Below are 24,279 nucleotides of genomic sequence, written 5' to 3' on the forward strand. Positions count from 1 at the left end.
CCGCGATCAGCAACACTAGTGTGAACGACACCTATGAACAACACGTCTTTGGGCCTGGCGATGGGAGAGTAGAGGTGCCGTTTCAAATGCATTCACTGGCGCAGTCTTCAGCTTGTGGAGCCGGTCGGCGCAACGATTTTTTAACGACTTCCCGAACGACTTTTGGGAGAGCTCTTGCGTCAGTACTAGCTGGGCGCTGGGGCATTGAATTTTCTCATTGAACACGGGGAACATTGCCGCACAAACTAGGAGGCGCACACTCAGAGGCGTGTTGTCTTCGGAGATGGCAGCCTCGCTCCCCTCCACCCATGACACTAGCGTTCTGGATGCAGGGGGAGGACGGCGTCGCGGACCTATCATTCGCGGACACGTCGTTGTGCCTCACGAGAGGAAATTCTAAAAAGCGTCCAACCCTGGTCCGTGTCTGAAATAAGAAAGAAATATTATTGTTAATAAATGACGAAGTGTATGAATGAACAGCATAATGATACATACCTTAACCTTCGCACGGGTGGGGGGTGCGGGTGGGGGTTGGCCACACCTGCCAGTTTTTTTGCGAGTGTAAAAAACGCGGCGAGCAGCGCTGCGAAACTTGGTATAGCTTATGATACATCAATTTCGCATCGTGAGTAATATTTTTGACCCCGGGTCACATAACGTCAGGTCACAGGTCAAGTTAAGTGATTATGCCTCTAAAAACTTTGTGATTCAGTCATTTCTAAAGTAAATTCGTACATCCCAGAAGTTTGAAACTCATGCTATTGCATGCACTGGCGGATCCAGCCACCTGTCATGGGAGGGACATTTTAGCGAAGGGTCCCAAGGTAGGGTGCCCCTAAAACTAAAAATTCTTCGGATTTAGGCCACTATTTTTTGGGATTTGCCGAAATTTATTTTTAATTAAAAATAAAAAATATATTCAAATTGAGCCTCATGCCGTTTTGGCCCCCCCCAAAAAAAATCATCGGAAATATGACCGAAGTTGACATTTGTATGTACCTGGAAGGAAAATTTAACTTTTTAATTAATTGAAGTTGGTTTTAAAACGATGTCTGATGCGTAAGCATCCAATTTCGACAAGATTATGGGATTCTGAAGAAAATTTTGAAATTTCGAACCTCAAAAAACGCCTAAAATAACCTATCTGGCGGGAGGGGCATACTTACATTGAATGCCCCTTCCAGATTTCTACGGGGGGGGCATTTGCCCCCAATGCCCCCCCTTGGATCCGCCAGTGATTGCATGAGCTTATCAGTATGAACAATTTGCATATCTCGGAATTTCGATTTCGGTGACCTAAGGTCAGGTCGATTTTGCGACCTCTCCATTAACCCGCGCCCCACTGGGGTCTGTGTATAACACGCCCTACTGGGGGGGGGGGCTATTCATAGCCCCCCCTCCTAACTCCGAAACTACTGGGCCGATCGTCAAAATTCAAACGGCGTCTGATAGCCCCGGAAAAACTGTCGAGCGAAACCTAATTTCATTGACCTCGAGGTCACCGATGACGTCACAGGTCAGGTCAAAGTAAAAATTATTAGCACTTTGGCTTGTTCACATTTTGGGCTCTGGCCGCCGTCTTACAAGTCAGATCAGGCTCATTTTTGGTTTCCACACTCGTGAACAGATGCTCTAAATACCTTGAGGGTACCAAACTTGTACCTTGATTTTCAGGTCAGGGTCAGGTCATCACAGGTCACGAAAATATTATATCATGCGTCGGTCACGTGACACATGTTTTATGGTCCCTTTAGGCCATAGATTTCGAATTTGATGTCGTCTGTGTCATTCGAGGTCATTTTGGGTCGAATTTAGCTTAGGTCAGATCACTTTCAGGTCAAAAAAGGTCAAATTTTGAAGTTAAAATTTTTCAACAAAAAAGGTGTCTATAGGATGCAGTTTGAGCTCAGGAACACGATGGTGCCATTTATATTGGTGTACGATGTCCAATACGTACTGAAAAATTGATTTGAAAAATTGATAATTGTGAATTTTTTGCAATAATGCGTATAACTTGGCCATTTTTGAAGATATTTAGCTAAAACTTGCTAGAGTTAGTCATAATCATGCGTTCTGTCACATATATTCCGGTTTTTTTCGAAAAGTCAAAAAATTTTTGAAAAAAATATAAAAATATAAATTTTGAATATTATTATATAAAATTTTCAAAATTTTCAAAATTTTGAAAATCCGAGATAGCAGTTTGATAGCGCAATCAATTCTGAGTCCTTTCATGCAAAGAAATTGGATCTAGCTTAAAAACTGTGCTCTTGGGAGCGATTGCCGTGGTTCAATGTTTTGCGTCGAAATCGGACGAACATGACGTCACTCTGACGTCATTTCCGGCCGACCTATGGTAGCTACGAAGTTCAAATTTTGACACAAGGTGTCAAATTGATGCAGCCGAAGGTACTGAAAGTTTGGCGTCGATCCGTCAAGCGGTTTGGAAGTTATTGCAGAAAAACGGGAGGGGGGGCTATAAATAGCCCCCCCCCAGTGGGGCGCGGGTTAACTTAGGTATAGTCAATGTAAGAAAATTGAAATCCTCTTCTTTTGGCCGAAAACACCCTCAAACATCGGGACACAAATGATCATGACACAATGAACCGGAAAATTGCACCTGTGGCCCCTTTAATGCCTCTGAGGTCATCTCAGGTCACGAAACGTCTCAAACAGTGTCTGCAAACACCAGGAATGTGTTCAAATTAACAATACGAATCGAATGACATGCAACATGACCTTTTCCGTGACCTTGACCTGAGGTCAAATTTTTAAGTTGACCTTTTTAGGTCAACTTATAGGTTATTCGACGCGTCTCGACGTCATTTTTCTTTGACCTATGACATCACAGGACGGCAAGCAAGGTCAAATTGTACCAGTTTACAATGACAAACATTTTTTTACGTAAAGTGGCTTTTATCATTTAACACGCGCAGTGGAAGGGAAGGGGGGGGGCGGATTTCGCCCACCCCTCCTGTTTTTCGCCAATAACTCGCGCCGCAAACATAATATCAATGTGAACTTTCGGCTACCTGTCCAAAATTGAATTGCGGATCTTCTCGTGTAAGAAATAAGAAAATCGGTTCACAACTTTTCTAGTAATAGCGGTGTAAAGTCAAACATCCTGCCGCCGCGGCGGCGCGGCGGCGCGGCGGCCGGCGCTAGCCGTTACGCGCCGCCTGAATTGTAGACTGTGCCGGGGCGGTACGGTTCCGTCTTTACATCGAGCTCCTTACCGCTGATTATATTAGATTCGCGTCAAATTCGGTGAGAAGACTGAGAAATGTACAGGCAATCATATGGTCAAAGAATTTCGAAAATCGGCCGGTAACAACTTGAGTTATGAGTGTGTAAACACAAAATTGTGATTGCCGCGTTTCCCGCGTCGGCCGATCCCGCTTCAGGCGGCGACATCTTACCCTTAGCAGGCTTCTAACTGCCATATTTATTGTTGGATCATCTAGAAATTCACCATACATACTCACAAATGTTTGTTCTTTCGTAAAGTGAAAGAAAAAAGAAAATCGGCCGGTAACTTTTTGAGTTATCGGCGTGTAAACGCAAAAAAAGTCGCTCATATGGCAGATTTGACCACAGTTGACCTCATTTGACCTTGAAGATATTGACCTAGGGTCATGAACTTCACACACAACAGAGTTCCCCATGGCCCCCACCTACCCTCCAAATTTCGTTTTTCTAGCTCCAGTGGGAGCTGAGATCTTAGGGGGGGCGACATCCGCCCCCCCCCTTCCACTGGGCGTAGTACTCGCAACCCTTCCACTGCGCGTGTTAAAAGAGACGACAAACGTTTATACCTATTCAGTCAGGAAGAGAGGGTAAGTATCGTAGACATTACTCTAGACTACTTTCAGTACCTAACAAGTGCTGAAAAAAAATAGGACGTCACAAGAACAGTGGCTTTTTTAGTCTTTCAAATAACTATACATATTACTGGCAGTTTTAAAGATACCTATTTTGTTGATTTTTAGGATGTGTAAAGCCGATAAGGAATAAGGATCTATCCGACATATGCTCCGTTTTTTACTTCTCTAAATTAAAAAAAAAAACCTGAAGGAGTTTTGAGTGTAGAAATATCAAGATCTTGATATTTCTATTTTGGAAATTTTGTGGTAGCAGTTCCCTTTGCCATGCATTTTGTACCTACTGTGCGATTTTTTAGTCTCTAGAATGATAATATATTTTTGTGATTTTTTCCCGTGAACCACTTTTTTACTTTTTCGACGGAAACTGGCCGAACATGACCTCAGTTTGACCTCCATAACTCATGACCCGAGGTGACCTAGGACCCATTTTTCAGGAGTTTAGTGAAATTGATGTCCGGAGAAGTACTAGAATCTGGAGTTAAAAATCGCGGCCGTTTTTGAGTTATCAGCGTAAAACAACAGGGGTGCCTCCCCCTTCCCCAACGGGTCGCGGGTTAAGCTCGCACCCTTTACTGAAGTGACTGTCCCTTGACCTCTAAATGGCCATTCCCTGTCATTATACTCTTACACGAAAGGCCAACGTACTAAACTAACATATACTTGGGGATTCGGTAAGTTCACTATCGACTCTACACCTTTTTAACCTCAAATTAAAATTAGTTAACTTTAAATTAAAATAAGTCAACTTCAAATTAAAATAGATCAATTTCAAATTAAAACTGTCAACTTCAAATTAAAATAGGTCAACTTCATATTAAAAAAGTAAATTTCATATTAAAACATTGCTACACTATGTAGTTATGTTCTTTGAAGCGAATATAATGCAAACCCATACACAGTGACATATGTATGTATTGGTGCAGCTCACAGTGGCTGCATACACACCATACACGGTGACATATTGGTGCAGCAAATCTGTCCACTGGCGGATCCAAGGGGGGCATTTGGGGCAAATGCCCCCCCCCCTCCACCTGCAGTCCCCGAAATTGACGAAAATTTTCGTTTTTTCGAGAAAAAAACGAAAACTAAACACCTTTTATTAAGAAAAGTTTGTTTTAAACTGCACAGCAGTGCGCAGGGAATTAAAATCCGGTGAGTTTTTGGAATTTGGAGAAACTTTTTGGGGCATGCCCCCCCCCCCCGCGGCGTCCAAGACCGCCTTTCTGGATCAGCCAATGAATCTGTCACTGTGTATGGTTTTACACAATATATGCGCTTCAAAGAACATAACTATTAGTGTAGCAATGTTTTAAAACGAACTTGACTGATTTTAATATGAAGTTGACTTATTTTTATTTGAAGTTGACAGTTTTAATTTGAAGTTGATCTATTTTAATTTGAAGTTGACCTATTTTAAGTTGAAGTTGACTTATTTTAATTTGAGGTTAAAAAGGTGTGTAGGCACCCATTAGCCGTTTTCACGACGGGCTTCCCGGCGAATGCACCTAATTTGACCAAATCTGCACCTAATCTCTTTTAGAGCCAATATCTTCATTTTATAAATTTATTAGAGCGGTTTAATCGTTGATAATGTCTGATAAGTTGACAAAGCAGACATCTACGCACTTAGTGCAACCCTAGCTGATAGCAACTAAGAATCACACTGAACCTTATTTGACCAAAGCTGCACCTAATCTACACCAAATGTGCACCAAAAGTGTACCAGATGGCCGTCGTGAAAACGGCTATTATAGACCTATCGTCCAACATCAACCCAATAATAGCCAATGCACAATGCACATCAAAATACAGACGGCTGAGCTAAGAGCTTCGGCGTCCGGATCCGTCCGTCGGAGGAGGCCGTCAGCGGTCGCCATGGCAACGGCCTCGCTTGGACAGCGGGACAGCTGACCACGGGAGCGGGACGAGAGAGGGAGGGAGAGCGCGGGGGTAGAGAGCGCCCGGGCGCCCGGGCTCTCGTCGGGTTTCGGTTACGCTTTTGATGATAATAAATACGTTAAACATGTGATTTCAATTTTCATATCGGCTTCAAATTATAGAAGGCAAAACCCCAGTCTACTAAAATACAACCGAGTCCCATGCAGACACTTATTGTGATATGTGAAATAATAAATCGGCAGAAATAGCCTAGAACAATACCTTTTTATCCTGTTAGCAGTTGAGCCGCATTCATCAAGGAATGAAGTCCTGCCTCACAGGCCTTGAGCTCTGACTGGGACTTCGAGATTGACCTTCATTCTGCTCATCTTGAGCCGTATCTGAAGTAAATAAATTATGTCAGTTCGCAGCCAAACAGATGTCTACCTACTTGTTTTCCACAGACAAAAAGAAAAGCGGAGGGAGACACAATGGGAGAGAGAGGGAGAAAGGGGGAGGGAGCGAGCGAAAGATTAGGTGAGAGAGAGAGAGAGGGGAAGAGAGAAACCAGGCAGACTAATCATAACTAGCTGGTAGATACATACTCATAGCAAAAGTTGAAAAGGTACAGTCCAAAATTATTCATGTATAGCATTTTTACAAACGCACACATAGCCACCAGTGGTGGAGTGGCAGAATGAGAATCAGGGCCGAGGGCTCCTCCTTTCCATCCATAACGCCACACTGCACGGATAATATTTATGCAACCACGCCTAAAAGACATTTAATATCACTGATGTTATTTCTAAGAATAATTTGGAGCAAGTATCGCTTGTACTTACCAACAAGACGTCAGACGCAGCACAGACACGAGCTCCCTGGATCGCACGAAGATGGCGACTGGGGCCCACGCGGCGCTGCATTTGGCGCGAAACTGAACCGAGTAAGTTAACAACCCACAGTGTTAATATCTCTCAAGATCGCGGCTCAAATAACCTCATTCTGCTTTTTAAACTCGACGCAGAGGGGTAAAACACGCCAACGTGTCATTCAACACGGTATAACCGTGCGCAAAGATGCTTCCACAAAATCGTATTCGTGTTTCGGAACACAGTGTCCGCCAAATGCAGGTATGAATACATGGCGATTACTCGAAAGGTGTCATTGTACATGGGGATTCCGAGCTAGTTCATCCTGATTTGGACCAACCGTGTTTTGCTTCGCAATAAGGTTTAAATTACTCGATAAATACGGATTCATTAGCAAGGTAGCTTGTTTGAACACATCATTAAAGTGAGTCAGAAAACTCAAACTGTGCTAACATTTTTTACAGTGTGGGTCAGATTTTCGCAATTAACGCGAAAATTGCCCAAAACACTTTTTAAATTTCAAAATTGAAAAACAATAATTTCAAAAATGACTTGAAAGTAACCGTTTTCAACGTGTAAATGTAAAACGCTCTAGCGCAGCCATTTTTGAAGAAATCGACTTCAAATTTTGCACACGTGTTCATCAACCATTAGCATACCTATATTTCGGTTTTGTGAAAATTTTGAAAATTTGTCATATTTTTCTCTTCAGAAAGAGGTAAAACTTCGCTACGATCGGCCTTCCGATCGACCGAGAAGATTCGTAAAGTTAGTTCGTATCTTCACCATTTGCGATACAACTTGCGTACCTACTTAGCCTACGATGTGATGGATCCCTCCAATATCTGTTCCGATTCAACTTACGTTTGATCGCAACTGCGAGGTGCCTTGCGATCACATGGATCCCCCCAGCCTAAGAGTGCCGGTCTCGGCCTCCCCTGGTACCGCTCCTACATAGGAGTTAGGACACCGCCCACCGGAAGTGCGACCGTTCGGGGGAAACCCCGCGCCGAGCGGCCGACGTGCCTGTTCCGACTCGTCGACCCGGCCGCCGCCCGCCCATCCCCGACGCCATGCACCAGCCACCAGGTGATGCCCAGCCTTACGGACCTAGCGTCATCCTTTCCCATTGGCGGCTGCGAGCTCCAGCGCCCCCTGGAAAGCCGGAAATATCCGCGGCAGGGCTGCTGCCATATCTGGAGATATCTTGACGCATAGAGACTTGCTAGAAATGCAATTGTCGCTACCCAGTAAACTTCGGTTGAGCTGTCTAAAATAGTGGACATGGTTTTATGAATGTTGGGCGCACGAAGTGTGGAGACCAATTAATCGTCATTCTGCACTGCCAAAAAAAGGATAAAAAAGCGCAGGATCAATGCACCTTGCACAAATACTAGAAAATTATTCGCTAGCAAATGTCTAAAACTGATCTACTTAAATTTATTTAGCAATCTTAAGATCATTCATCATTGTTTTCTAATGCGCCGGACATTTTAGACACCTGTTTAGACATTCGCACAAATCTCGCATCTAGGGGTTTCCCACGTTCCGAGGTGGAAAGTTATCGCGCTGTGGCAGCTCCGTTGCCGACAAAGGCTGTCGCCCTGCGAGGGGGAGCTGCGGGCGCCAACGGCCGGCGCTCAGTGGCAGTTGGGGGCTCGAGGGGCTCGGAAGGGCACTGACTGGTCTCCCCGTGGTCACTGGGTGTCGCAGCTCGGGTACGGCGGCACCCTTTTCGATCCTTCAGTCTTCACCGATCAAAGATACATCTACCTTCTCCGGCTGACGACTTCTGGAATCATGGAGGTAATTATAAAGCTTTTTTGTAGGAACTTGTTAGTCGGGGAGTTTTTTTTTTAGGAAATTGTTAGTCGGGGAGGGTTATGGATGATTTAAGTAGGTTAGCACTATACAAAGCTTTCTTCGCGAATGCATCTGCATGTATTTATGTGGAGTCCTCTTATCTTCATTCCAACCGGTTTTGCATGCAAAAAATCTCATTGATTTCAATTTCCACAGTTTTAGCTATTCTTAAGTCGTCCGGCTAGAGCCTTTTTATCACGCGGACGGCCAGGGGTGTGGTAAGACCCCCTTGCATCATATTGCATACCCTTCAATTCGGCTCATCACAAGGAACTGACACCATTTTTGAAGCTCTAGCCTCATTGATTACCACGTAAAAACGTAGTTTGACCTCAAGACGACCCTATCTTCTTCTTGCAGCAAGCAAACATCAAATTCATCACGTATTTATGTACACTGAGGTATTACAACACAAAAACGTTGACATGGTGCATGTTTTTACTATTTGAGCCATTCGGCCGAATTTTCTAAGAATTGGTCTTGACCTCTAGATGACCTCAGGTCATCCGAATTTGAAAAATCGGGATGCAGGTTATTTCCACTCGGTGAGCATAGCATATCCGGCCAGTTTGAATCAAATTGATGAGCAACTCTAGATTTCATTGACAAAATAGTGATTTTTCAGTGCCATTTTGATCATGTACCAGTTTTTGTGACCTGGCCTGATCTGAGGCCACTGGTACTCAAAAGTCAAAACTCCCAGAACACGTGTCAGTTGATTGCCCCAAGTTGTCTGAAACTTGATGGCGCTTATACGTGCCATGGTTCTCACGCTATTAACGAAAAACTTTTTGATTCTGTTGCCGTTAAATTAGCCCAATTTTACCCTGACCTTTTACCCGTTTTGTGATCTGCTGACCTGACCTGAAATGACTGGGACCTGAAGTTTCAGAGTAGTGCCAAAAGACTGTACAAGAGGGAATGCCGAATTGGCGGCGCTACGCCCCGCCGTTTTTACGCTTTTTTTTGCGAAAAACCTCATCAACCCCTTCCCCGGCCCGGCGAGGGTTAATTCCTTCTGTGTAATTTGTAGTGGTGTCAATCGGAACTTGAATCTTCGGAATTCCGATTTTGTCCAATGTCCAATTCGGAATTCGGTTGGACAATGGCAGCAGGCTTTGGACAACTTTGGACAAATGCTTGCTACACCTCAACATTTTTAAAAAGTAGTCGTGTTTAACATTGATTGGCTATGAAAAAGCTCAGCTTTCGATATGATTAACACTTTTGAGCTTGTAACGGTACATGAAAAGCAAATCAAATAACAGTGTTGAGTGTAAACTATTGCATAGGTGTCGGACATCTTTGGACAAATGGCTGGCTGGGACATTTTCGGACGAACAATCGACGTAAGCATTGGACATTGGACGGACTTTGGACATACGTTTTCTGAAATTGACACCACTAGTAATTTGTGAAATTTATACAGCTGACTTTGTGGCCTGACCATGCTCGTAGTAGCTGTAACAGAGGTAAATTGAAATCCAGTATCCTGTCTTCAGCCAGGGGCCAGTGGCATGGGGCGGCGTGTATTCTCACCTACCAGGTGCGGCAAAATAGAAGTTCGTCGGCACGATAAGGTCAATAACCATTATTTAGAGTTTGCACATGGGACCAGTGAGGCTGGAAGTGATGTAACTGTGACCGTCGGATCCGGCGTGAACAATAACCCCCAGATCATGTGTAGCACACGCCACACACACACAGAAGGGGAGCACCGTCTAAGACGCCCAGGGTAGGTGAGACGCCCCATGTCGTTGTTTATGACACGATGGTTTTAATCAGCAGTACAGGTGCTACGGATACTATATTAGGCACATTATTGACGGAGTTCGCTGAGAGCCAATATCATTCAGTCGATTTTATAACCAAAAACATGGTTTGTGCGACTTGGGTTTGAGAGACCCGGGCAGGTCTTTCAGGCAACTTTGCCAAGGTGGGGGAGGCTTGGCCACACCAGGGTTTCTCGGAAAGTAAAAAAGATGGAAAGAAGCCCGGAAAAACGATAGATAGCTCGCTATATAGATCTTTCAAGGGTAATGTTGCATATTCGATCGATGATTCGTATTGTTTGGCAGACATGTGCATGGATCCGAGTGATGGATCTATGATCTCAAAGGATCTCGAAGCAAACTACATGTTATGGATCGATGATCCCACCGGATTCCGCGTTTAGAAAATGTACTTATCACCTCATAGGGTTTAACGATAAACCAAGAGCATGGGTCTATGATCCAATTGTATCCATGCAGAACATTTGAAAGCATGTTTTCAAATGCTTATATGTAAATAATTGTCATAAACGAATTATGACGTGGAGTTACGTAAAATTAATTACTAAACAATTTTTTTATGAGCTTCAACTTAAAGTGAATCCTCACTATTTCCGTTCTGCCAAAAAAAGACTCGGATTTTTTATCTCAATTCTCAATGGATCTCTTGATTAATTAAAGGGCAGTATCTACATGTATGATCTCATCGGACCCGAGATCAGAATCCGTGGGAATCTATCTCCTCGAATCCATGCTGACAGCACAATGCACGATGCACATGTCTGTCGTGGAGCTGAACGCGTATAAGGTGTTTTCATCGCCCTAGCATGTTTCTATCTAAAAGCATTGTCAAAAAGCTGTTGGAGACCTCGTATAACTTGAGATGGCCTCAGGGGCATAAAGAAGGGGCCAGGGATGCAATTTTCCGATTCGGCGTGTCATGTTTACCTGTATCCCGATGTTAAGGAGTGTTTGGTTCAAAGGAAGAGCAGTTCAATTTTGTCCCATTGGCTTTGGTAAAGGTATAATGGAGGGGTCGCAAAATTGACCTGACCTAACTCCTAAGGTCACCGATATCAAAATTCAGAGATACAATTTGCTGTTAGTTGTTACTGATTTCGTCATGCAATACCCCGAGTTTCAAACTTCTTGGCTATAAACTGTAGAGTAAGAATGATGGAATCTCATTTTCAGATGGATGGTCACTTGACCTGGTGACGTGACGTTATGTGACCTAAGGTTAAAATTTCACTCATGATATGAAATCGATGCATCATAAGCTATACCAGGTCTTGCGGCCCTGCACGCCGTCGTTTTCTTTGCACAAAAAAAAGAAACTGGCAAGTTCGGGCCAAAAACGACCCCCTCCCCGACCGGGCGAGGGTAAAATTAACCCGCGCCCCGTAGGGGGGGGGGCCGAAACGGCCCCCCTGTCCTTTTCGGTCGATATCTCCTAAACGGCTGGAGATATCGCCACCAAACTTTCAGGACCCCTCCGGGCATCAATTTTACACATTGTGACCAAAAATTTTTCCAGAGGCTATGACAGGTTGGCCACAAATGACGTCAGAGTGACGTCATGTTCTATCATTTTCGACCGAAAAAAGACCTTCGCGAGAAGACCTGTCAGGACTACAGCTTTGAAGATACAGAAAAATGATCAAGACATAAAAGGTGTAGAATTGACAGGGCTACAAAACTGCTATCTCGAATTTTTGAAATTTTTGAGTTTTGACCCCCAAAAATCAAAAAAACATTTTTTTTGATATATTCGCCAAAAAATCCAAAAAGTTTTTTGAGTTTCGAAAAAACCGGAATATATGTGATAGTGCGTACCGTCTTCTATCTACATACCAAATTTCAGATCGATACCTCGTTTTTTGGCCAAGTTATAGCGAAAAAACTGTTCAAAAATGATGACGTCAAATTTTCAAACTCAATTTTTGGCAATTCTAGAACTCGTAGAGCAAAACGAAGACCACCATTAGACTCCCCGTGACGAGCTGCATCGAATCGATACCCATTTTATGCAAAAATATCAACTTTGAAATTTGACCTAATTTGACCTGACCTTGACCTGACCTTCACAAAAACGTGACCTAGGCTGGCCCCAAAGGCTGCCTAACCCACATAATCGCATTTGTCATGTAAAATGGACCATAAAACATGTATCACACGACACATTCATATTGTGACCCCGGTGACCTGACCTCGCTGTGACCTGACCTGGTATCAGTGACCTCAGATAGCAAAGTATGTGTTTGGCGAACAATGTACCATCGATGGATTTCAACAAATTACCAATTTACTCGCTTTCACAGCACATTTCTTGAATTGCCTGTGAACGGTGAAAATCTGACCTTTGACCTGACCTGTGACGTCATCGGTTTGACCTAGGTCAATGAAATTTGGTCACAAGGTAGTTCCCGGGTGGGGCTATCGAACGCCGTTTGAATTTTGAAAATCGGCCGGTAACTTTCCGAGATCTTAGGGGGGGCCGAAACGCCCCCCCCCCCCCCCCTACGGATGGTAGGGTCCGCCGGTAGCCCTACGGGGCGCGGGTTAATAGCTTTTATAAAAACGGTGCCATGGTTCACCGTTCAGTTGTTAGTTGGATCTGAGAATGAAATGCTTTGCTAAACAAGACTAGTTTGTTGTTCATCTAAACAGTGCGAATTGAGTGTTTGTCGTTTTATTAGACATTTCTAAGAAGTTTCTAAGAAGCCCATACCATTACACGAGGCTGCCCTGAAATGTAAATGTGAGTGTAAACCATAAATTACTCCTGTTCAAACTTTCAGAGTCTTACTGTATTAGCGGAAATTTTTGGTTGGTTCATCTCGTACCTGGGGCATTCCACGACAAATCGACCAAAAAAATCGCGAAATAACACCCTACCTCTCCAAGGTTATCTAGCCCGGCGATTCGTGTTGTGACATTTTCAATCACATCCGTCGAATACTTTGGGAGATATTGCCCCAGGCAACTTAATGACTAGCATAAAAACTAAAAATTTCATCCGCGGATATTTAGCTAAGTACTCATTAGATTCATATAAAACTGCATATCCCCACAATTGGAATGAAACAAAGATTTTTGTGATATGAATTATTTTGAAAAATTTTTATTTCTATTTTTTTACATATAATTAATTTCTAAAAATCAAACTTTGAGAATGTGGCCATCTTTTTTTGCAATTTGTTTTTGCAGTAAAAGTCTTCTCAACGCATTGTCATTGAATGATGAAAATATTAAAAAGGTGTTTTTCCTCTTAAGGTCGCTATACAGCATTGAATTTCGTCGTTCAGTGGAAAAAAATAACAATAACTATGAACTGGTCCGAACTGAGAACGGTCAAATGTGATCGAGAGCTCATTGCAACTCTGTTAATTTTTTCTTCAGAGGCTTAGGACACCTACGCAAACTAAGCTAGGTCCCAAATAGTCAAAGACGTCATAATGACGTATTGTTCTCAAGAGAGCGAGGTTAAACCGCCTGTGGCCGTGGGAGCGAGTACAATCCGCCTCTGACGGTTTTCTCATCACTGCTAGGGTCGCAATGGCGATAGAGCGCTGAAAGTTATTATAACTTATCTTTGATTTAGCTTGTGACACCAAGCGAACTTTACATACGGTCACTTCACTGAACTATTACGTCAAATAAGTGAGCCTATGTAGGGGAGAGTGGGGCAAAGTGGCCACCCTAACGCTTCTCACGATGCCAACGCTTGATTTTTAAACTTGGAAAGATTCTTTCTATACCAATGTGATCCCTATTAAGTTGCCTTTTATTTCAACTGCGTTTTATTTCCAAAGGCGTTCACATATGAAAGATATTGACAAAACTTTAAACCTATGCATATCGGCCACTTTGCCCCATACCCTGGGGCAAAGCGGCCACCGGCGTCTTCTCAAGTCCCGATATGAGAAACAAAATAGTTGCCTCTTGTGCGACTAGGGTATTTGATGGTGACAAGGTTAAGCGAGGATGGATGTTTACTTTATCATCTTCCACCTGTAGGTAAACAAAGAAAGGGTTTTCATGAAAAAAACATTTAATTGCATTATTTGGTAACTCATGCAACTGAAAAGTGGCCAAGATGAATGCATGACGACACATTTGAATATAAATAATGTTTTTTATCCAGATGGAAGCAACTTATGGCCAATTGGGGGGGTGGCCACTTTGCCCCGGCCACTTTGCCCCGCGCATACCGTCCGAGACAAAAATATTCCAGCTTAGCTATTAGTGGGGTAAAAACATTTAAGTTGGTAGAATACATGTACGATAACCATGCAATGCATGGACAAGAACGCTTATAAAAATTCCAAACGGTTATGGAATAACATAACATTTAAAAATTGTAAACATAGTTGGTAACCTGGCAAGCAATGCTTTTCCGTGTTTCACAGAACAATGGTGATGGGCCTGAAACCCCGGTCTGGCTCATTCGAACGACCGTGAAGAGAAGCATAATTGGAAACCATAAATTGGAACTGACGCCAGCTACGAAGGGCTAAAACGATGGGTGGCCGCTTTGCCCCGGGTGGCCGCTTTGCCCCACTCTCCCCTAATGTTAAAAATGTCGCAATAGCGAAAAGCCCTCATTGCCAAACAATCATTTACGGGGAGAATGTACTTCACGCATTCTTTGCAAGGTCCGATGTTTCAGTTTTGCTCCTGGACCTTGCGCGACGTCATAAAGACGCAACGTCATTTGTGACGTCACTAAGGCTGTTTGAGGTGATGATTTTTCGTCAATAGATTCCAAACAAAATGAAGGCATTGAGGGAAGGGTCATCAATGTAGGTACTCAGAATCATCTCAATCGACGAGATTCGTGACCTGAGCGACTTTGTTCTGACCTTGGCCTGAAGTAAGCACGTTAAATTGAGCTTTACAAAATATCAGCACACCATTCTACGCGGCGGAGCATCACAAACACGATGGTGCCAGATAAGTGTCAGATACCGAAATGACGGTGCTGCGACCATTTGGGGGATTTATTGACCGAAAATTGAATCCCTGGTTCAGGGCATTTGACCTGACCACAGAGGTCACCGGTTGACCGTAATGATATAACTGTATTTGGAAGAGGTCAGCTTAAGGCGTTTTCCTCAGGTTGAAGTCACATCAAAACTGCTGAGGTCAAGATGAGCTGGTCAAATGAGGCCATGTATCAGCCGTTTTCATGGCGGAGGTCAGACGAATCTAGCTAAATCTTTTTTTTTAATGTAGCTATTTTCATAACGTAATTTTGTTCAAATGTTTGATTTAAAAGGAACGTCTGATACTATGATAAGTAAGGTCAATAAGCAACTAGTGCAACCCAAGCTAAAACAATTAAGAATCAACTATGAACCAAATTTGACCAAATCGCATCAAATATCAGTAAATGTGTGTTAGATACTTGTCTCGTGAAAGCGGCTATTTTAGGTATATGATTAGGCTCAGCAGGGTTCCGTGAGCTCACGCACTGGTGGCTTATTCGACTCGCGAGATTAATTCCATTCAAGGTTATTGACAAAAAGAAAAACGATGACCTAAAACGACCATACAAAGTACAGGCATATACGACGTCATGGAAGGTCCCCAATGCAAAACCTAAGAATCGCTCTTTGCAAAGTGTATGAAATCACGATTACAGGTGTTTGATAATTGATGTCAGGCTTCGATCGTTTCCGGCATCAAAATAATAGTTTCAATGTTTCAATATTTCCCATTGACTTGTAACAGTGAAGTCACGTGACCAGCTTGACCTCGGGTGAAAGTTAGGAAAGTTGGAGGAATTGATGTGAAATCTCAAGAGCCGTTACTATATGCCGTTACTTGTTTGATTCCCTGCAAAAGGCTCCCTGAGGGCGCTGTAAAGCTGCAATTTTTTGCATCGTTCCGAAATTTATTTGTGCTGTCATAGGTCAGTAAGCTGACCTCAGCCTCAAAATTATGTTGGCGTAAAAAAAAATCCGGCTTAAGTCAATGTTCAGGTAGGTAGGTATGTCAAATTTCAGCTCTCCAGCCTTACAGCGTTGCAAACGATCTCGAGAAAACCGTTGGGGCTGCACATCAAACCCTCCCCTTCGGCCAGGTGGGAATAAAAATGCTATGAAAGTGAATGTTAGTGAAACATGGAGCATCCTTGGAGCCACTTAATACCTTGAAATACATTAATCCAAAACGTTAGAGATGCTTCCAGTTCCAGGAAAACAGAATACAATCTCGGCCAGGTTTCACGTAGGTACTTATAATTTTGTTACCTCCACCCTCTCTGACCTGGTCACGCCCCAGACAATTGCAATGAATTGCTTCCCAATGCCGCACTTTTGTCTGCATATATTTTGTGTGTGGCATATTCAATAAGCAAACTCACTGAAAGCCCATTATTACATGGACAGAGCGAACTTCATGCGATTACTAGGTTGAGCCTTCTCCTCATTTGACCCTAACACAGCCTCGGCTGTTATGTTAATGGTGAGTCTAATGGTGGTCTTTGTTTTGCGCTACGTACTCTAGAATTGTCAAAAATTGAGTTCAAAAATTTGACGTCATCAACATTGAACAATTTGTTCGCTATAACTTGGCCAAAAAAAGAGTTATCGATCTACAAAATGGTATATAGGTAGTAGAGCGCAGGGTCTATCACACATATACCTTTTTTTCGAAATTCAAAAAACTTTTGGGATTTTTTTTTGCGTTTTTTCTCAAAAATCAACTTTTTTCATTTTTGGGGGTCAAAATCCCCAAATCTTGAAAATTTGAGAGAACAGGCGTGTAGCGCCGTCTTTTTCTCTACATGACCATATAAAGAACTTTGAAATTGCTTGGTAACTGTAGCTTTAGTGAGTGTTTCAAGATTTCATGTTTTGTTGCTCATTTTTGCTCGAGCATGACTTCAGTTTGACCTCAATAACTCCTGACCTAAGGTGACCTAAGACTTAACCGCCGTTTTTTCTTGCTATTCAGGAAAAACCACAAGGGGGCAAATTGCCCCCCCCCCCCAGTGGGACGAGAGTTAAAACAGCGACTAGGAAAACAGCGACTTAAAAACAGCGACTGACTCAAAACGGCGCCCGCGTTTAGAGTGACCTCTAGAACAGCGACTCACATGTTTGAGCGATTGTTTGAAATGACGATCCATAATAGAGCGAAATCAGAGGAACAGTGACTATTCTAAGCTAATGGTGTTTGGAAAAGGAAAAATTGACAATTTCTTGTGAAATATATTTCTTTGTAATATGCACTCGCTTCGTATTATTATTTACTTTAAAAATCACAGTTTGGATTGGCAGTCGATATCGATGTATATTTCGTAACATATTCGTACGTACAGGGCTATTACAACTCAGTCGCTCATTTGTTTCGATGATGATAAATGACTTTTCGTATAAAATCGTTGATTTTTTCAGGACAACTTAATTGTTAATGCCTCTTTTGAAGATTATTGATAGCTATATCTACTGTTCAACCACTGTTGTCAATAGAAGCCCAGCTCAATGTCTAGCGACAAAAAAAAAGAGCACCACTTAGCTAAGACATGGCCGGTTTTGAAGATAAAATTATGATATAGACGATTTAAGCAACCTTTGCCAGTAGCAGGAAAGCAGTATGAAAAGGCATACAACTTATGTTTTTAGTACTATTGACCTATTTTAACAAATTCAGGGCTAAGACATAAATTTTATTGACAACTGAATTAAAATATTTTTATTATTCGTAACTGTACTTAAAAATAATATGTTCAAAAATGCCTAGTGTAGTCAGTAGCTCGGTAGCGATCGTGGCGGATTACGCGCCATTATTGTCATGAGGCCCCCTTAGGATGTCATCAAAATTGGAGTGACATTGGCCTGAGCTTAGGATCGTCGCTGTTTCTCTGATGTCGCTCTAATGGATCACCATTTCAAACAATCGCTCAAACATGTGAGTCGCTGTTATAGAGGTCGCTCTAAACGCGGGCGCTGTTTTGAGTCAGTCGCTGTTTTCTAAATCTTTGTCGCGAACATCAAGAAAGATGCATTGAATAGGACAATGTCATGTAAAGGTCAAGGTCAGGACAGGTCACCAAAGACGAACTAGAGAATAAGATAAATGCGACACATTTTTTGTGGATTATTTGACGCTTAACTAGAGCTCAATGGGCATACCCAATTAGCGCTATAGACCATGGCTATTTGGATGAAGTTCAGGTCTTGTTCAGGTCAAGGTCTCATCAAGTGTGGTCAAATTTTTAAGTTTGGTTCTTTATTGTGCATGCTGAATAGGTATACCTGTGAAAGTTATACCTACTTCTTGAGAATTAACTATTATTTTTTAGAATATTCATCGATATAAGTTATTTCTCTCAGTTTTCGAGCTAACCAGAGTGTGTGGTGTGTTTCAAGAGTGTGGCAATCCCTCCCCCCTCACACACACACACGTGTCACCCCCCCCCCCCCCCACACACACACACACACACGCGCGCGCGCGCACGCACGCACGCACGCACGCACGCACGCACACACACACTAAAGCGACGTTGGCTTAGACTTCCATCCCGTGGATTAATGAAATATTCTGCAGTTTTGACACACTCGTTCTTTTTGTCGTTCGTCAAGTGCTAAAGTAATTGAGCATAATCTTTCTTTCCAGGAAACTACCGAGACATCTGAGACCAGAACCAAGCTCGCAACTTTGCATCAAACTCTGCTCGCGATTGAACGAGCTGAAGAAAAAAAGCGACAGAAGCAACTGAAAGAAGAAGATGAACTGTGTTTGAAGATAGATGAAAAAAAGTACGAGGATAAGGTACTCCTTGTCGTTCTAAAGCCTGAATCAGGAAAACATCTGCCAAAACATGGTTTGGAGCTGGGCAACCAGGTGATCGTCTCCCAGTCCCCGGTAGGTGAAGTCATTGAGCATGATGATATGGGCCGTGGTCTGCGGCGCAGAGGCGGACTAGAAGTGGACTTCCGGACAAGATTTCCTTACGCCGTTGTGACAGGACTGACGAAGATGGAGCTCACGCTGTCATTCTCACGCGAGGTAGAGTTCCTCACTGTTGGGAACACTGTCTACGTCAGCTCGATTGAAAATTCAGATTACTCACAGCTGTCAGCAGTGCTGAGCTGGCTGAAAAATGTCGAAATCAGAAAATTATACGCCAGAACACCTGCTGCAAGCACGATCAGAGAGATGTTTAAAGAACATGAGGAGTCATCCGTCAGTTCAGAACCAGACGCAACTGAGGCAGTACCATTCGCCTGTACAGGCCGCTCGTTGGACAGTTCACAGCGTCAGGCGGTGGCGCTGGCGCTCCGGGATCGGCCGCTGACCGTCATCCACGGCCCGCCCGGTACCGGCAAGACCACCACCGTCGTGGAGGTGATCATGCAGCACGTGAAGCGGGCTCAGCGCGTGCTGGTTTGCGCGCCCTCCAACAAGGCCGTTGACAACGTGCTGGAAGGTGTCTGGAAGCAGACCATGAAAGCAGACTGTGAACTGGACACAGATCACGTAATTCGTCTCGGACAGCTGGAACGAATTAATAAGGATCTGAGAGACTTCTCTTTGGACGCACAGCTGGAAAAATATCTTGAAAAGAAAGAGAAAGAAAAGGAGCGGAAAAATTTGCTTCTCTACCGGCCGTATCAAAGGGAGGAATTGGTGGAGAACGCCAAGGTCGTACTGAGTACGCTGACGTCCGTGCGCAGCGTATGCGAAGGCACTTCTCCGTTCGACCTCTTGGTGATCGACGAGTGCGGCCAGGCGACGGAGGCCGCCTGCTGGCTGGCTATCCCACTGGCCAAGAAGGTGATGCTGGTGGGCGACCCGTGCCAGCTGCCGCCGACCATCCTCAGTCAGGAGGCGGCCAGCCGCGGTCTGGCCGTCTCGCTGATGGAGCGGCAGATGAAGCTGCATGGTGAGGGTATCGTCCACATGCTCGACACCCAGTACCGGATGCACGCGATGATCCAGGAGTGGTCCTCGCAGAACCTGTACGGCGGCAGGCTCAAGGCGGCACCGACAGTCGCCAGCCACCTGTTGACTCAGCTGCCCAGCGTGCAGAGCACGAGTCAGACGCAGCCTACCCTGATGCTCGTAGATACAGCTGGCTGCAGGCTTCTTGAATCACAGGACGCCAAGACCAAGTCCTACTGCAACAAAGGAGAGGCGAATCTCGTGGTGTGTCATGTCTCGTCGCTGGTGAAGGCCGGGGTGTCGACTGACTCCATCGGCGTCATCACGCCGTACAAGCAACAGGTGGGGCTGATCACCGGCCGTCTGCGCGATGCAAATTTGAACGTGGAGGTGAACTCTGTGGACGGGTTCCAAGGTCGCGAAAAGGAGGCCATCCTGCTCTCTCTGGTGCGCTCCAACCCGCGCCGCCAGGTGGGCTTCGTGGGCGACCGGCGGCGGCTGAACGTGGCGGTGACGCGCGCGCGGCGGCACCTGTTCGTCGTCTGCGACACATCCACCGTGTGTCAGGATCGCACCATACGCTCGCTGGTCAGTCACCTGAGGAGGAATGGAGAGCTGCGTGAGACCAGCGGCAAGCTCTGTCCGCATGGCAAGACCTGCCAGGTCGTCGAGGACGACGATGACGTCGACGATCTGGCCTTCCGACTGGGAGCTACAAACCTGCGACGAACATGGAAACCAAGGAAGCCACGCTACTAAAAGTGCGAAGACTTATACATACGTCGGCTAGTGTGCGAACTGTGGTGGGGCTCGCCAAGGTTTTTGAAGTAACCTTTTAGTCTAGCGTTGGCTATGCAACGGCTGTGCAATCTGCATTGGTATTAGGGTTTGATAAAAGAAAACTGCGATTTCAGTGTAATCTTCCTGATCGCTCAAAACCAAATGGTTGGCAACACTGCTATACTTGCCCGACACGTGTGGCAAGGGTTCCTCTGTTTGAAGTGAGCGCGCATACTGCATATATGATAGGTAGTCAGTAGTCACATCTAAGACTATCAGAAACCCAAGAAGCATTGGTTCCTGTTAGCTTTTGCATTGTTTTGCGCTTCGTGTTCTTGTATCGTGTTTTTCTTGGCAGAACCATCGATCGTAGAACGATGGTAGACGGAGCAGTCGATTGATTTTAACTCGTTTTGTGGAACGGCGTTTTTAATACATAAACAGGAGTATAGTTGTTGTTATAATGACAAAACTGCCTTTGTAGTTCGTAGGTCCTTATTTCGCTGCACGTTCTTTCAGGTCGCTTTGCCCCTCTCTGGCCTCCTATAACTGGAAAAGGCGATTAGGGTTAAGTAAACGAGGTTGGTGTTGAAAGTGCTGAGGCTCAGTGATTTGTTTTCTTGATGAAATGTAACAAGTCGTTCATCAGCCCACACAGGATCCTGGATTCCCACGGCATTTATTCCCTCAGTCATATCCCCGGGGTATAAGCAACGGGAGCCGCCCCACTGTCCACGGGGGCAGGGAAAGTCTACCTAGGTCACTCTTATAAAGGATAACATGACGAATGTCAATGGGAGCATAGGTCAGGACACGGTAGCCGGTGGATTCTGCCCCGGTAGCCACGAGCACCGTCGGGCGGCGGCGGCGCGGCAGCGGTCCGCAGAATTGCCCGTATAATCGGCGCCGCGGGCCGTTCTCACGCCCGGCCGGGGCGCAGCGTGGCGTTCCCACTTGTGGCGGCCGACGTCCGCCGGCCGGCCCGTGAGTCAGTGCGAACTGGAAGACGTGCTGGAACAGACGTGCGCCGCTCCGAGGAGACGGTCGAGGTCGGGAACAGACAGGTGTGCCGACGCGGCGCACGGTGCTTATAGACCGGTGGGTGGTAGGCTTGGATGGATGTGTGTGTCGGGTTAAGTACTTCGACTCTCAGACTTCGAGCTGGCTGGTGGTTAGTTTGCTGTGGTCAAGTCGGACGGGAGAAGGTGTGATATTAAGGAGCGAAGGTATTGTGCAGAAACTACAGGACTGGGTGGCAGGGCGACGCTGCAGGTGACCTCTCCACAGTGACCTCTGCTCAAGGTCGAGCCGTCACCTGACCGCCAGGTCACACGTCCTTACAGTGGGGTCGTGACCTGACCCAGCGGCGGCCGCAGCTCACCCTGACCCGACCGCGGCCGGTGGGTGCAATCTGCAGCAGCCGGGCGGTCGGCTCTGCCGTGGAGTCGGGTGGCTGCTCGGGTGACCCAGCCTGAGAGCCCGCAGGCCAGGGTCACGCGCGGTCTGACCCCAGGGAGCAGAACCGGTGTCGGCGAGGTCAGCTTACCACGATTGACTGCCGCTGCAGTGCCGCCGACAGAGGCTCCGCCTCACTACGTTCAGGTAAGTTGATCGTTAGTTTATCAGGTATGTGACGTGGGTGATTCTATTTATTTTATTTTCAATGGTTTCTCGCGGCGAGCTTTCGCTTATCTCATTGCCATTGCAGTCAGCATTGTTTCACTGATGCACTGACGTATACTGGTGAGTGTGTATCATTTTCACTGTGCTAAATATTTGCGTTGTACCTTATCACTGCACTCGTCCAAGTCGCCATATTGCCGAAGGTGATAAAAGTGTAGCACTATCGTCTATCATGGCTGGTATTTTCTTTCTACATCGGTCTTGTTCTTACTGTAGTGGAATTTCTTATCGCTATAATCCCCTCTGCCTGTATGTCGGCACTTGTCTGAAGCGTCGTACCTAGATGTTGCAAGTGTGAGATGTTCGTTTTCTGGAGCAAACGGAGACTCTAACGTGACAACGGGCTGGAGCCTGGAGGTGTTTCCAACACCTCATTGTTTCCTAGCAGGTTCTTTGTTCTTTCAGACGCGTCCTAGACAGACGGCATGTTTTGTGGTCGACTTTGAAGGAGTTGTTCACTGCCATCATCTGGTGACAGACATCCCACAGAACGGTAAAGACGTGTGTGGTCCTGCTACCTATTTAGCTGCTAATGACTACGGCTATGTCTAAGGTAGGTTAAGCAGAAATCAGGAGCAATTTAATTAATTTTTACAGCTACCTAAGGTTAAGGTTAGGTTAATGAGCTTGGGGTAGACCAGGGGTCTATTTGGTGCTCATATGGTGAATTTGGGACAGGTATGACAGGATTATACCTACATGAAGGGATAGGTCAGCAGGCTAGCTGGTCAGACCTGATGCATTCAAACCGAATATGCTCGACCGAAAATCCTTATGATAATCATCTGTCTCTTGATAAGTAAGCATTTTAAAGTTTAGTCTTAGTTTTAATCCAATAGATGTTCAATTTGGTTACGATGAGCCCATTATCATATTTCTCCCCTGAATAATGACAGAAACCTTTGTTAACCCGGCAAGCGGTGGGCCTCCCGGCCACCTTCCGCGCGGTGGGGGGGCATTTTTTTGCCCCCCCCCCCGTATCTCCGAAGCTACTGGACGGATCCTGAAAATTCAAACGGCGTTCGATAGCCCTGTCAAATTTGTCGAAGAAAACCAAATTTCATTGACCTCGGGGTCACCGATGACGTCACAGGTCAGGTCAAAGATAAAATGTTTCACCGTTCACGGGGCTTCTATATAGGGAAAGCGCTATAACATCGAGTAAAACGCATTTTGTCGAAAATCAGCGATAGGGCGTCAGTTGTCTAGTACATATGTTGCTATTAAATGTCACTGGTCATACCAGGTCAGGTCACAGGTCAGGTCACCAAAGGTCACCAGGGGTCACCACATGAACCCAACTTTACTAAGGTTGTGCGATGCATGTTTTATAGCCAGTTTTTCATTTCCAACTCAATGGTGTTGGTTATAAGACCACCAGGTACGGTTTAGGTCACTTTCTGGAGGAGGTCAGGTCAAGGTCAGGTCAAAAAAGGTCAAATTTCAAAGTTGATATTTTTGCATAAAATGGGTATTGATTCGATGCAACTCGTCATGGGGAGTCTAATGGTGGTCTTTGTTTTGCGCTACGAGGTCAAGAATTGCTAAAAATTGAGTTTGAAAATTTGACGTCATCAATTTTTGGCCAAAAAAAGAGGTATTGATCTCAAATTTGGTATGTAGATAGAAGGCTGTAGGGACTATCATATATAT

General features: G+C 44.9%; 1 protein-coding gene and 1 long non-coding RNA gene across 2 annotated transcripts; one reads left to right on the forward strand and one right to left on the reverse strand.

The window, feature by feature from the left end:
- Window positions 1-23: 23 nt before the first annotated feature.
- LOC122380813 lies at window positions 24-6,655 on the reverse strand. Its single transcript, XR_006256388.1, has 3 exons — window positions 6,605-6,655; window positions 6,045-6,163; window positions 24-424 (listed from the first exon to the last, which is right to left on the reverse strand). It is a non-coding gene; the product is annotated as an uncharacterized LOC122380813 (long non-coding RNA).
- A 1,603-nt stretch (window positions 6,656-8,258) lies between these two features.
- LOC122380814 (DNA-binding protein SMUBP-2-like) lies at window positions 8,259-21,394 on the forward strand. The gene is made up of 2 exons (XM_043364291.1): window positions 8,259-8,437; window positions 18,895-21,394. The coding sequence occupies exons 1-2, from the start codon at window positions 8,432-8,434 to the stop codon at window positions 20,920-20,922; spliced, it is 2,034 nt and encodes a 677-aa protein (XP_043220226.1). The 5' UTR covers window positions 8,259-8,431; the 3' UTR covers window positions 20,923-21,394.
- The last annotated feature ends 2,885 nt before the right edge of the window (window positions 21,395-24,279 follow it).

The sequence above is a fragment of the Amphibalanus amphitrite genome, unplaced genomic scaffold (assembly GCF_019059575.1).
Source record: "Amphibalanus amphitrite isolate SeventyFive unplaced genomic scaffold, NRLGWU_Aamphi_draft 000107F_arrow, whole genome shotgun sequence".
In the NCBI taxonomy this organism is placed as follows: domain Eukaryota; kingdom Metazoa; phylum Arthropoda; class Thecostraca; order Balanomorpha; family Balanidae; genus Amphibalanus; species Amphibalanus amphitrite.